We start from the raw sequence: 13,327 nt of genomic DNA on the forward strand, positions 1-13,327 counted from the left end.
AAATCTGAACTTTCAAGAATTAAAAATCACATGACAAAAATATAGGAAGTCCAGCTTGAAAAATAAACAAATGTTTTTTCCAGATGGGCCAGCACCAAAGTTTTTAAGGACAATAAAATTCTTTTTCTTTTTTCATTAAAAACATCTAAATCACCAAAAATGAAGCAATTTGGTTTGTATCAATTGAAACAAGTCTTTAAAAGTTTCTGTGTTTTATTTTTTCCCATATATGACTTACCTTGCAAATCATTTTTGTTCATCAAAATACACAGTTCTTGGGCAAAAGAAAATAAAAGAAAGAGTCAACCACTTACAGTAATCAGTTGGACAGTATGGAGTTTTAGGAAAGGGACACTATCCTGCTGGGGAAGGAGGGATCCCCAACTTTCCAAATGAACTTGACTTCTCATTCTTTTTTAGGCTTCCACAACATGGTGACCTTTCCTCTGAAAGCCACAATCCATGGCCAACCAGGACATGCCTAGCTTGAAAGGTCATGACTAATTTTGCCTGGTGTTGGGCTCTTAAAGGGTAGTAATAAAGGCAAAGCAAAACATCTTCCCTGTAGCCAGCAGAAATGATCAGCTTCATGCTTAGATACTCTCCCTTTCATTTCTTCCAGGGAAGCAAGGAGAAACTGCTTCAAAGACCCATCTCCATTATCATCTGAATGCCTTGCAGAAAGTTTAAATTCCAACCTGGTATATTTCTCAGTTTCTACAATTGCATTTGATGATCAAAACAGCAATGTGCTATTTATTGCACCTTCTGTACTAAAACCTGTTTCTTGAAATAGATGTATAGCTTTTGAAAAACAATTTAGGTTAACTGAAGATTAGCTTGTATCTGGCCCAGGGTATTTAGAAATTTTTCCTGCTGTGTAGCAAAAATGCTATTCAAAACATTTCATCAGAAATTTACAAAATATGCTTGATTTTGCTCTATTAATCTGGAAATCAGTAGTGAATAAGTTTCTTAAAGAAAGAAGAACTTAAACTACTTGATTCATCGCAGTTGCTTAGTTTATAGCATTGTGGCCTGATCTAAAGTCCACTGAAATCATAGGAGGCTTTTCAATTACTCCAATGGGCTCAGGTATATAATGCATTACTTGTAGGGCTTCAGAGGTAAGTCTGGAGGGACTGAAAACTGCTATCCCATTCAGCTCCCTGAAAGTGCATTTTAAATCATTCCAGACTTGCTTACATTTACACACCAGTAATAACTGAGTAAAACTGAATGTATAGTACTGTTGGGATCTTGACTCTCAGGCTTCCAACATACAGAATTACATGGCGCCACAAAGGCCACTTTCCCTTTCACTAAATCAGACAGTATATCAGTATGAAATATTCTGGCCAGAGACTAAAATATTTTGATCACAATGCAGCTGCAGTGGCTCATGCCATTCCTGTTCTTTTCAGTAGACTGCAGTTACTTGACATCTAAATGAGGAATGATAGTGCATTGTGGCAGTCACACCTGAGAAGATCTAGCCACATGGAAAAATTACCTTCAACCTACAGGGTACCTCAGGGTTCCCTGTAAGTATTAGTGTGACTGGTTTTGCAGTGTTCCAGAGCAAATACATTCAGATGACTTTTATATTTTTACTGAAAAAACTTACAGAACAAAACCAAGCTCACAAAAACTACTGTCAATGGCACTGAATGAAAACAAGGCCTCAGGAAGCTTTCTACCGGACATTCATTCTAGGAGTCTGATTCATATCCCATTGCTTCATTAGAAGTTAGGTCAAGCCCTGAAGGGAAGAGGCTTTCTGGCTAAGCTGGCACCTATTAATGTGTCATGATCACAGGGGTGCAGCCTCCACATGCGCATGGTCAGGGATGTGGTAGCACTTTTGGTTGGGTGGGCTGGACCTTGAGCACATGGACGTAGGGTTGGGGACATGTATGTTCCTGTCCCTTGTGCATCCTTGTATTCAAGAGAATTGCGCTGGTGAAACAGTGTCCACACATTCACTCACACCTGTTTATAGAGCACAGTCATCTTCTGAGAGATTTTAGTCTCTGGCCAAAGATGGAAAAGACTATGCTGTATGAGTAAGCGTGAATGAATGTGAACTGAAAAATGAAAAATAAATACGTCCAAATCATGTCACTGCATAGAAGGAGCTCTCCTAAATGGGGTGGTCCTCTAACATTGATAACAGTTGCTTACCTTGACCCACCACTGTGGCACTAAGTTTGGTGCAGCATGGGCATGGCTCCTGTCTGGAGGGGACATCTATGCCAACAAAGACAGCCTTTAAATAGGGGCTGAAATATCTGGGTCTGATCACAAGTCTGAATTAGAATTGTAAAGGTATATATGCACTGAGAATAGTTTATATTTTTATTTTTCAGTAAAGGAAGAACAAAAACGAGTCCGAACCAGTCCACACTTTGGATTTCAAAGACCCCTAGGAAGGACAGTAGCATGGAGGTATAATGATTTACTGACTGAAAGCAAAGTAAAAATAACATTTTGCAGTTGGGCTGTATTATAATGTCGTCTGAGAACATTAGCTTGGAATGGCTTGAAAATGCAAAGGATCTACAAGAATGAACTGTAAGCTCCCCCTTGAGGCAAATGTTCAGATCATTTTTATATAATGTTTGATTATTAATTCAGTAACAAAATATGCCATGCTAAATAAAGGGTATGTGTTTATTTTGCTAAGAGATGTAAGTCAGCTAGTTGTGAGTAATGAATTGAAAATGCATTTGAAATTTTTATGAGGACGTATCTATAATGTATATCAATTTTAAGATAGATTGTTTGTAGTCAAACAAAACCTTCCTGTTTTCTTTAATCTTCTATCCATTGTAACCTAGTTGATGTACTGTACATGAAACTGACAATTTTGCAGTGTAACAATTATTTATCTTTGCATAAATGTTTGATACAAAATATTTGTTTAGTATTTATTTGCACACTTATGACAGTTTTTGACTCTCAGGCACAAATTACTTTGGTATACATAAATTATGCTTGCTGGCAGAGACTTCTGCCATATTGCAAAATTAATCAGCTATGACAAAATTCAAGGATTCAAAAGTGGTTTGAACTTATAGTGAATCCACTTTATCAGGGAGTGACCACCATATCTTTTTGACGTATTGGTCCAAGGTCAACATAAATCACTTGGCAAATGATAAAACAATAACGAAGTACCTTTGAATACAGTTCTTTTTACAGTGGTTAAGCAAAATATTTTTAACTTTTTCAGAGAGAAAATACAAATTTCAGTAACCCAATGGGCAAGAGTTTAAGAATAGAATTAGTTTTTTCAGTAAATCTATGTAAAGAAGATTTTAAAGATTATTTAAATATGGTTAATAGTTTTTTAGGAATAATGGATCAAAAGGAAGACAAATGGCTTTTCTTGGAAACGGCACTGAGAGATTGATCCCAGCTTTAATGAGGCTTAGCTAGAAGAGTGTTAATTATGTTAATTGGTAGATCTAGAGGTAACCCTGATGCATTTAAAGTCCTTTGTAAAAAATATTACTAATATCATTAATGTTCATTCTCTTTGATGCCTTAAGAGCTTTCTGTGCTATTAGGATGGTGTCTCAGGGTGCTAGCAAAAGCACTCTAGCTGATTTGTTAGTGACAGTCTGGTGCTGCTTAAGAAAGGCTAACTGGTTTTGCTGCAGTTTGCAGCAAGAGTTCAAAAGCACAAGTTCAAGTTTGTCAGGCTTTCCATTAATAGGAATGCAGAATTACTGCTGGGTGGGAGCTGGATAGAAGTGAGAGCATATTACAGTTTGTGAAGCCTGCACTGTGCTTGCTGATGTTGACTATAGCTTCTGAAATTCATGGACAAATGTGTATCAATTTTTCTGAGTAAAGAAAAAAAAATATTTAAGTTCCAAAGCACTAATACTAGTTGTGCAATGCTATCACTGCAACTCTTTTGGAAGCATCTTAAAGTTGAAGTCATGCCATGTTTTTACTTCCTCTTTGAAGAAGCTGCTCCTGTAGTTCAGGTCAAGCATTGCCATTCCTTCTTGCACTATTCTGTAGATTTTCTTTTAACCACAACTTTTTTTGCTCAATCCCTTACTTCAACTTCCTTTATAATGATTAAAAATAAAACAAAAATACTACAGTCCTGCATGATCATCAAGACCAGGGTTGTTTTTCTCTTCGTGACCTAAATAACTCACCTGAGGGCAAGAGCTTCATCTTCCTTGGGAATGTTTGGGGTAATCAGAACTTGATCTTTATGGATTAACTGCTTCAAGAAAATAGGGGAGGAAAGAGTAATGTTTAATCTAAAACTACAGAGCTGCCATTTCTTCATACTTTGTACTTCCAAATGACACTTGGCAGTCAATATTGTGATTGGTGCAGCAGAAGTGACTGGAGTCATTTCCATGCTGCAGTCAGGAGAATGCAAACACCTTCAGATGTCTTTCCAAAAGGGCAGAGGTGACTGCTGGGCATTTATCAATGTGGGCCAATCTTAAAGTGTGTGAAAGAGGAATGGAAAATGGCATGCTATGGTTTAATTATAATGAACTTAGATTTCACATATCAATAATAAATACTGATTATTGGACAAAATATTTCTATATCATTTCACCAGCCTAAGAGGAAGGAATCTGAGTTCCTAGATACCAGGTAAAATTAAAACAGTCTTAGAGTCCTCTGTAAAAGAGAGTGCAGACAATAAACTGTGCAGTCTTACATCAGTTAGTTCCACCTTTAAGGTGGCGTTTATTTTGCATGCTCAACCAATAAATCCCATATGTATACAAATTCTTTCATATTTATTTCCCTAGTTTTGCATTCCAAAGGGAGATAGGTGTAATAGTAAGAGAGGAAAGGAGAAAAAAAAAAAGTGTTTCACCCTTGCAGATAGAATATGTAGAACTTTATGCAAAATTCCTTTGGATTTTTGGTGGGCTTAGATAATCCAGATTTTTTAGATAAAGCAGATTTTTATCTGACATAGTACATTAGTGAAAACGGATTTGCTATTTAAATAAAACCCACAAACAACAACAAACACAAAAAAAGCTAAAAACTAACCCACTTTGTCCTTCATGTTCGCATTAAATTCTACAAACTGGTGGAAGGAGCAATTTCAGGTGACAGATTTCATCAACTAGAGCCACTTCAAAGCAGATTGTCATCTACATACAGCTATGGGTTGGCTCATGCTGACCACATCTCTCTACTTCCCTTAATCTCACAAATTGCCATAGGAGGTGTGAGGCAAGGAATTCACGAAGAAGAGTAAAGATATAACTAGGCCTCAAATGGACATCATGACTTCAATTTGGCATTCTAGAAAACATTGTACTGCCTGCCTCCATTTCCCATTTCCCTCAAGAAATGTAATTTTTCTTTTTTCCATAACAATTCTGGCCTTTTGCAAGCAAATAGCATTGCAGATAGAAAGCTCTTGTTGCTTCCTTTAGTCCTTTAATCTTTTCAGGTGCGAGTGTAAATCAGCACCAAGTTTCCATACCCTATTTTAAAGTATCTAAAATATGAGACCTTTGAATCAAAAATTATCCATGCTGCCCACATCTATTAACATATTAATGGCTGATTTCACCACAGGCTAGTATGAGACAGGCATGCTAAAGTAATGGATGCTGAATGAAGGCTACAATGTGCTTGGCAAAGGTTATCCTGATATAAGTTGAAATAAAATATTTATTTTTAATTATACTATCTAGTGTATGTTACATATATACTTCTGTATAGAAGTTTATAATGGGAAATTTTTGAGTCCAGTGTGATAGTTTATTAATGGATATCTCAAAATCTGTGCTTTGCATTTTGGGAAGCAAAAAATACACATAAATGAAAGGATATTACTGTATTTCTGGGAAGTAGATCTTCTAGTAACTGGATCTGCTTTGATTTGGCTTTTATATTTCATTAGCAGAATGAAATGCCATTTACAACAGTGATGTATTGTAAATATTACTGAATTCATGTCACATTTTAATTAAGTATTTTAATGTAATTGCTTCACCCACATCAATTTATACTTGATAGCAGAATGCACTTTATTTTCATTGGCTTTTTTCCAATGAAAGAGACGAATAGGAGAAAAAAGACTACTACTGAAGATAAGGTTAGCAGCTCTGAAATGTTAATAAAATAGTTTAGAAACAAATTCACAATAAAATGAAATATCTTTAGTTAACTTGCAACAATGGCACTGTGTAGTTTGTATGAAAGAGTCTAAAATACTTTTTGTCTGCTCTCTGGCTTAATTACATCTGTCTGACTTATGGGCACAGATATATTGATGGAACTGCACATTTTGGTCTGGACCTAATTCCTTAACATTTATGATGATCAAAGGACATTTTTTTTCTCAGTGATAATCAACCTGTGTTTGTAAGCTCACCTTGTATTCTGAGCACTTCATATCTGCATTTAGCATTGTAAATAACAAGTACGGAAGCTCCTTACAAAAATCATACATCTATGAGTACATGTATAGATACATATGTGCAGTAAATTAAAATGCATTTTGTGTTTTCATGTAAACTGTAGAATGAAAAAGACATTAAATTACTCTACAATCTATAAGCAGAAATAAAGGACATATATCATATTACACTAACATTAAAACACCATTGAATTTAAGGTATTTCAATAAGAATTATTATAATAAAACTGCTTTTCTTTTGTTTGTTTTTCCATATTTTATACCATTTGGACTGCTGTTAATGGGAATCAGGATAGAGTCTATACAAAACACAAAATCATTATTAAAAGCCCCCAGTACAGAGAAAGCATAAAATATCAAATGAACCCTATTACATTTCATTCACCATCCTCATTATTTCATCCTCATTTATTCATAATCCTCATTATTGTCCGTTGTTGTTAAAACATATATATGAGGGGAAGTGTAGTATTGCATGTTTCTACAAAGGTCCATGCAAGCATATATCTATAATTATTTGAATAACTGCCAGAAGATTTGTATGAAATAAAAACTGAAAAGCAAACAAATTACACCAGAGATAATTTTTATTGTCCATTCAGCTTGCTTGTTATAAAGCAGCATGATACATGATCAACCATTATTCACAATCTACAAACTTCATTTTAGAGCTTTTTGTAACAGGCAAGATAAGAGAACTCTCATGAATGCAGTTTCAGATAATGCATACCTTCATTTTGATATGTGGCAGTTACTGAGAATTGATTGTGCATTGAAATGAAAATGCACATTGGGAAATGTACTGTAAAATCATAAAAATAGTTCACATTTATCCTGAAATTAACAATTTTTCTGACAATTTATTCCAAAATTAACAATTTAGACCATTTTTCAGAAAGCACCTGTGGTTTGAAAAATCCTTCCTCCCTCCCTCCCTTTCTTCTTTCCTTCTTTCTGTCCTTCCTTCTTTCCTTCCTCCCTGCCACACTTTACAAAACCCTCACTACACATTTAATACAGCGATGTTCAAATAGTCTGTTTTCCCATACCATGGACTGATGGCAGATTTACCTCTTATATAAAACAAACAGTAAACTGCTAAAACTATTAACAAAAGCATAGAATCTATCTCATTTGAAATATTCCTTTCAATTGATAAAGAAGGGAATTTTTAGTTGTTAATGTTTTCCTTTCCTAAATTTGAAACCAGACTTTTAATCATATTTTTTTTAGATTCCCTAATTATGAGTTTTGAATGCCAGTCTGTACTGTATTACTCTGCAATGGCTTAATTGCAGTTTTAACTTCTATTTCTGTTGTTAAGGAAAATCAAGGTAGTAGATGATTTTTTGGATCCAGTCCACAAACATAGCGACCCGAACGTATACTCCTGGTCGTTGAGCAAGTGCACACTCATAGCCAAATGATGTCACACCTACCAAAACCCATTGGTTACCATCTTCAGACATCAGAGGGCCTCCTGAATCTCCCTGCAATATGCAATTCAAAAGTTAAAAGTGTACAATTGTCAAGCCTGGAGCAGAGCTTGTTTATGATATTTTTTGTAATTGATCCTTAATCATAAAAATTGCATCTTATCTTTTGGACATCAGAAACATAATCAATGTGGATTCTTCTATATAGAAAAAATCTTGAATTAATCAATTTACTTTCTTTTTCTTTCAAGACTGCAATTTTAAGTTCTCATCAGTCTTCTAGATACAGGACTAAGTTTTGAAGGATTATTATATGAGGAATGCTCTGAAAGTAATGCCTGCTATTTTATTGTGTTGGCCCAGGTTGACATCAGAAACAGATGTGAGTGATATGGCAATAAAGGCTGAACATTATCACCAGTATTCTGTTACATTCTCTTGCATGTGACAGATGTCAGCAGAAGAACATTCTGACAGAATGGTGTCTTACATGGAAGTGTGGATGAAGCAAGGGAGTGTCATTGAGTTATTCCATGAGGAAAAAATGTCACCCACTGACTTTCACTGATGGTTACTGAGCATTTATGGAGACCAAACAGAAGTCTTAGTACAGTGAAAGTTGGATTGTGTGGGCAACATTTTCCTATCAATGACACTGTCATATCTGCTGTAAAGAAGTGGGGCCACCTCTGCTGATGCAGATTTTTATGAGCATGGCGTGCAGACTCTTGTTCATCACTGGCAAAAATGCAGAGCAGATGGTGGTGACTGTGTTGAAAACAGTGTTTTGTAGCTGAAAATTTGCTCTATCAAATAGTTTAATTGTGTCTGTTGTATTTTCTATGAAAATATATAGGAGGCATTACTTTTGGAGTGTCCTAAGTACATTTAACCCTTCTCTTTTCTCAACGTCTGGGTGAATGTGTAGCATTATTTTTTAGCTGAATCTATTTAGCTAAGAGGCAGTTCTATTTTCTGTCCCTCCCGAATTTTGACAATTTCAAATTTAGAGGAAATGATGACAAGATTGCCAGAAGAGGAGGTGAGTTTTTCTGACACCTCCTTCTCAATAATTTAGGAGTTACAGAATTGCAGTAGTCTGCAGGCATGGCCAACATGTGGTCTGTGAGCTGCACATGGTCTGGCACAGCTTGTAATGTGGCAGATTCTTCTGCCATGTGATCATGGCAGTGCTTCTGCCTGCTTCTTCCCCAGCCCCGGGACCAGGGAGGGCACAGTGCAGTGCTGACAAATAATATGGCACTATATTTAATTAGCAAGCAGATCATGTCAGCTTTCAAAGATTAGAATTTGAAAAGACATTATAGGCAAAAATGTGCTGCCAAAATCTGTATATCAAGGAATGCTTCATAAAGACTCAATAGTGAAACTGAAAAACAACATATTTAAAAAAAACCTGAAAGTTCAAATGAATTATGTTATAAAAGCTAGCAAATCTGATTACAAAAAAACCAAAAGCTTTTATTGATGGTGAGTTTATTAAGCAATGTATGGAATGCATGGCTGATATAATGTGTCCTGATAGAAAAACAGATTTTTCTAAAATCAGTTTATGTCAGTTTATGTCAGTATTACAAGTTTATCAGTCAGGCAATCTGAAGAAACATAAATATCTATTGAACAAAATTTGGAGAGTAAAGCTGCTAATTTCCCTTTTTTTGTTTTTGGCAATAGATGAAAGTAGTGCTGCTACAGATAATGGCTCAACTTGCAATTTTCATTAGAGATACTGATAATAAATATGATGTCTCTGAAGCAATTGCTTCTTTGGTGTCATTGAAAGGCACAACTAAATCTCTTTATTTGTGTGAAGCAGTAAAAAAACACGTTAAAAAAATTTTCTTTAACTTTCGTCAACATATTTGGTATATCTACTGATGGTGCCCCGGTAATTGTTGGTAAAAAAGATGAACTTATAAAATTATTAGAAGATCATGCAGGTGCCACTGGCAACTCACATTTGATGAAGTATCATTGGACATCACAAAAATTTTATGTGTGAAAGCTTTACGAATGGACTTATGCAAATCATCATCAAAGCTGTGAATTTCATAAAGTCCAAGGGACGGCTAAATCATTGCTAATTCTTGGAATTCCTTAGAAGTATGGATGTTGACTTATGGATCATCACTTAGTTTTCTAAAGTAAGGTGGCTAAGTTTGGGTAAAATACTAACAAGACTTCATGATTGCAAAGTGAAGTCAAGTCCTTCATGGAATCAGAAGGAAGAATTATGCCAGAATATGAAGACTAAAAATGGCTCACAGATTTAGCATTTTTGGTGGATTTCAGTGCTCATTTAAATGAGTCAAACATGTGTCTTCAAGATGCAAATCAACATATCTGTGCTATATTTCAAACCATAATAGCATTTGAAATGAAACTTGCGGCAAGCTCAAGTTATGGCAAATTATTTCATGCATTTTGATACACTAGCTAAACACAGTCCTGTGAACAGTGAAAAATATGTGGAGGTGCTTTCCATTTTGAGAGAGTTTTAGGAATAGGTTTCCAGATTTCCAAAAAAATGATAATTTTTTTTTGTATATTTGTGACTCCACTTTAAGTTTACATAAATGCATTACCTGGAAATTTTCAAATGAAATATACAGAGTTACAATCAGACCTTCAACTCAAAGTGAAATGTGGTCATGTCTCTTTATCAGGCTTTTATAAGATCCGTTTCATCCAATAAAAATAGCTCTCAATTCACAGTCACGCCTTGTTCATGTCATTGCTTTTTGGCAGTAAGTACATTTGCGAACAATTATTGTCAAGGATGAAGCACAGGAAGGGTAATATTTCATCAAAAATCTCAGATGAATACCTTGAGAACTCACTGGGAATGCCAGTCACTGCCCTTAAACCAGACTGATGTATTAGTTTCACAAAAACAAGGGCAAACATCCTATTAGTTTTATGCTTAATGTTTTTGTAGTGTATTTTAATGTTTTAATAAAAAAATACATTAAAAATATGTCTTGTTACTTATTTACATTATTATATATTTTATATGTGGCCCATTACATTCCTTTTTGCTTAGTGCAGGCCAGGCAGGTCAGAAGGTTGGATACCCATGCAATAGAGTGTGGGAGACCAAATTTGAATCATCCTACAGCTTGAGTAGCTATGAATGTCATGCTTTGATGAGAAAGAAAACAACTACTATTTTTTATTATCTGGTTTGAAGTGAGTTAATTCAACTAGTATTATTGTTGTCTTCTCATGGCCCTATGAAGAGAGCTTTAGGGGAGATTTCTGTGGGAACTCAGTCATTAAAATACTTCTGTCTATTACTCTAGGGCATCCACAAAAGTTCAAAGGCTGTGACAGCAGCCTAGAGGACAAAGCAGTATCAGGACTCGCTTGTTCCTCTTTGCTTATGGTTGAATGGTCATTGATCACAATGCTGGTCACTTGTGCTCTGTATCAACTTATAGTGCTACAATTTTATTTTTTTTTTCAGTTTGAGGGACGAAAAACAAAAAGAGATGAGGAATCACAGACATTGAGGAAAAGACAAATCAAATAGGCTTGCATACACTCCTGCTTGACTAAAGTAGCCAAACTCACTGTGCATGATAAAGATTTAGGATTGTGGTAATAAAGTAAGAGGAGTTATGTGAGGATGTTCCTCATCAGATTTGAGGACAACCAGTCTCCATGCCATGGACTCCATGTTGCTGGAAGAAAGAAGTGTTGACCAACACTGTGCTCTTAAGGAGAAGCGGTACATAATGAGCAGAGATAGAATGGACAGAAGTGAGAAACAGCCCAGGAAGCAGCCTGTAAGATAAATGCAGAAAGGCAGCTTCTCCAAAATACTGTGGTGTCCACTTATGAAATATTTCTAAAGCCTACATATTCTGGGGAAATACATCATTGCTCTACCCCTTTCACTGTGAGAAGCATTTTTGAGATTTTTGACTTACTTGTTATGCATTTCTCTGTACCTTACTTTTTGCTGAAAGTATTCCTCTTTCCTCAGCAGTAATTATTCAAAGCTCAGTGCATAAAACGTCCATTCCACATACTTATCTCCTTCCATTGTTGTTTGTGTTGAGATCATACAAAATAGACTTTTATCTTTACAACATGTATTCTGATAAATAGCTAAATATGGTGCATAAAAATAATATTCATAGACAGTGACCATCTGGTTTTAATGACTGGAATATCAAAGAGCACTTTACTCCATAATTAGATGTGCTGTGTGCTAGCAGTGAGAATTAGTCATTTATTCTTACCTGACAGGAATCTACTCCTCCCATGTCATAGCCTGCACAGATCATATTCTCAGTAATAGTATATTCTGGCAACCATTCCTGGCATTTTTCATTTAAAATGAGAGGGACCTCTGCTTCTTGCAATATATTTGAAGTGGGACCTGATGAAAATACAGAGTACATTTATGTGCTGCATTAAATATGTATAACACGTTCAGAACACTGATAGCTTTGTTCTTGTTCCAACATGTGGGCATGTTACTGAACAGCAGGAAGCCCCGCCAGACTACTGTATTATTCAGGTTTATGCCCCTGTAACACAATCACTGATTAAATGGTGCTCATTAACTGAATCCTGTCTTTTTGCGTAATGGGACTGAATTTGGTTGTAATTAAATGAAAGTTACTAAAATCAATGACTATGAACTTACTGTAGAGAGATCTAAGAGCTTATTAAAGGCTTAGAAGCTCGGATTTTCCAGTGTTTCCACACTATTCATGGTGTATCTTTGATTGCATATATCTAGTTTTTACAAGCATTTCTATTACTAGTTCTTACTTAAAACTTTAAATACAATTCTACTCTGAAAATACGGATGCAAATATGTACAAGCAACCATGGAAGTGAAATTGCATGTTTATTATTTTACAGAGACTCCAAATTTGGAGCATGTGATATACAAATGAATGTACATTTCACACTACCCTCAGTATTCTTGGCTTCTGGGGAAAATCATTTGCACACTGTCAGAAACACGAATCTTTCTTCTTTCTGATCCCTTCATCTCCCCAGTTATCTGGAAATAAGATGTTCATATTCTGTAAATTGAAAAAAGTAGTCCTCATAACTCCTAGGGAGATGCAATAAGTTCTTTTATTAATTTAATGATTGGAGATGTATATATTTTTTCTAATAAGTATGTTGTAACTTTATTACTTTAGAGAAGAAATGGTGAGGAAGTGGAATAGTACAAAACCTTTTTGTAGAGGAGCGTATCTCTAACCTTTTTGACCTTAGTAGCTTCTGTGGAATCAGGAGCAAATTTTCCCAGAATAATTTACCCACCTTCATATCTAATTGCACCCCAGCCAGCAATGGAACAGTTAATTCCTGGTAGAAACTGTTGATTTTTTTGTGGTAAGCAGATAGATTGTATGTAATCTGTGAATGCAAAATAAGCAATCAATTTCAATCTCTTTTCTTTATTCTGTTT

The 13,327-nt window shown here is 35.4% G+C and overlaps 2 protein-coding genes across 3 annotated transcripts in view; one reads left to right on the forward strand and one right to left on the reverse strand.

The window, feature by feature from the left end:
- The window catches only part of CHODL (chondrolectin), a gene marked incomplete at its 5' end in the record, with an annotated part of 29,686 nt that extends 22,823 nt beyond the window's left edge, over window positions 1-6,863 (forward strand). Inside the window, one exon of the mRNA XM_010722350.2 lies at window positions 2,370-6,863. Coding sequence (XP_010720652.1) covers window positions 2,370-2,454 — 85 coding nt within the window. The remainder of the gene's footprint in view (window positions 1-2,369) is intronic.
- Window positions 6,864-7,001: 138 nt separating this feature from the next.
- The window catches only part of TMPRSS15 (transmembrane serine protease 15), an 83,154-nt gene continuing 76,828 nt past the window's right edge, over window positions 7,002-13,327 (reverse strand). For both annotated transcript variants that reach the window (XM_010722365.2, XM_010722371.2), the window contains exons 25-27: window positions 13,180-13,275; window positions 12,135-12,274; window positions 7,002-7,920 (exon numbers count right to left, since the gene is read on the reverse strand). In XM_010722365.2, coding sequence (XP_010720667.2) covers window positions 7,750-7,920; window positions 12,135-12,274; window positions 13,180-13,275 — 407 coding nt within the window. In that variant the 3' untranslated portion in view covers window positions 7,002-7,749. The remainder of the gene's footprint in view (window positions 7,921-12,134; window positions 12,275-13,179; window positions 13,276-13,327) is intronic.

Source organism: Meleagris gallopavo, chromosome 1 (assembly GCF_000146605.3).
Source record: "Meleagris gallopavo isolate NT-WF06-2002-E0010 breed Aviagen turkey brand Nicholas breeding stock chromosome 1, Turkey_5.1, whole genome shotgun sequence".
Taxonomy (NCBI): Eukaryota; Metazoa; Chordata; class Aves; order Galliformes; family Phasianidae; genus Meleagris; species Meleagris gallopavo.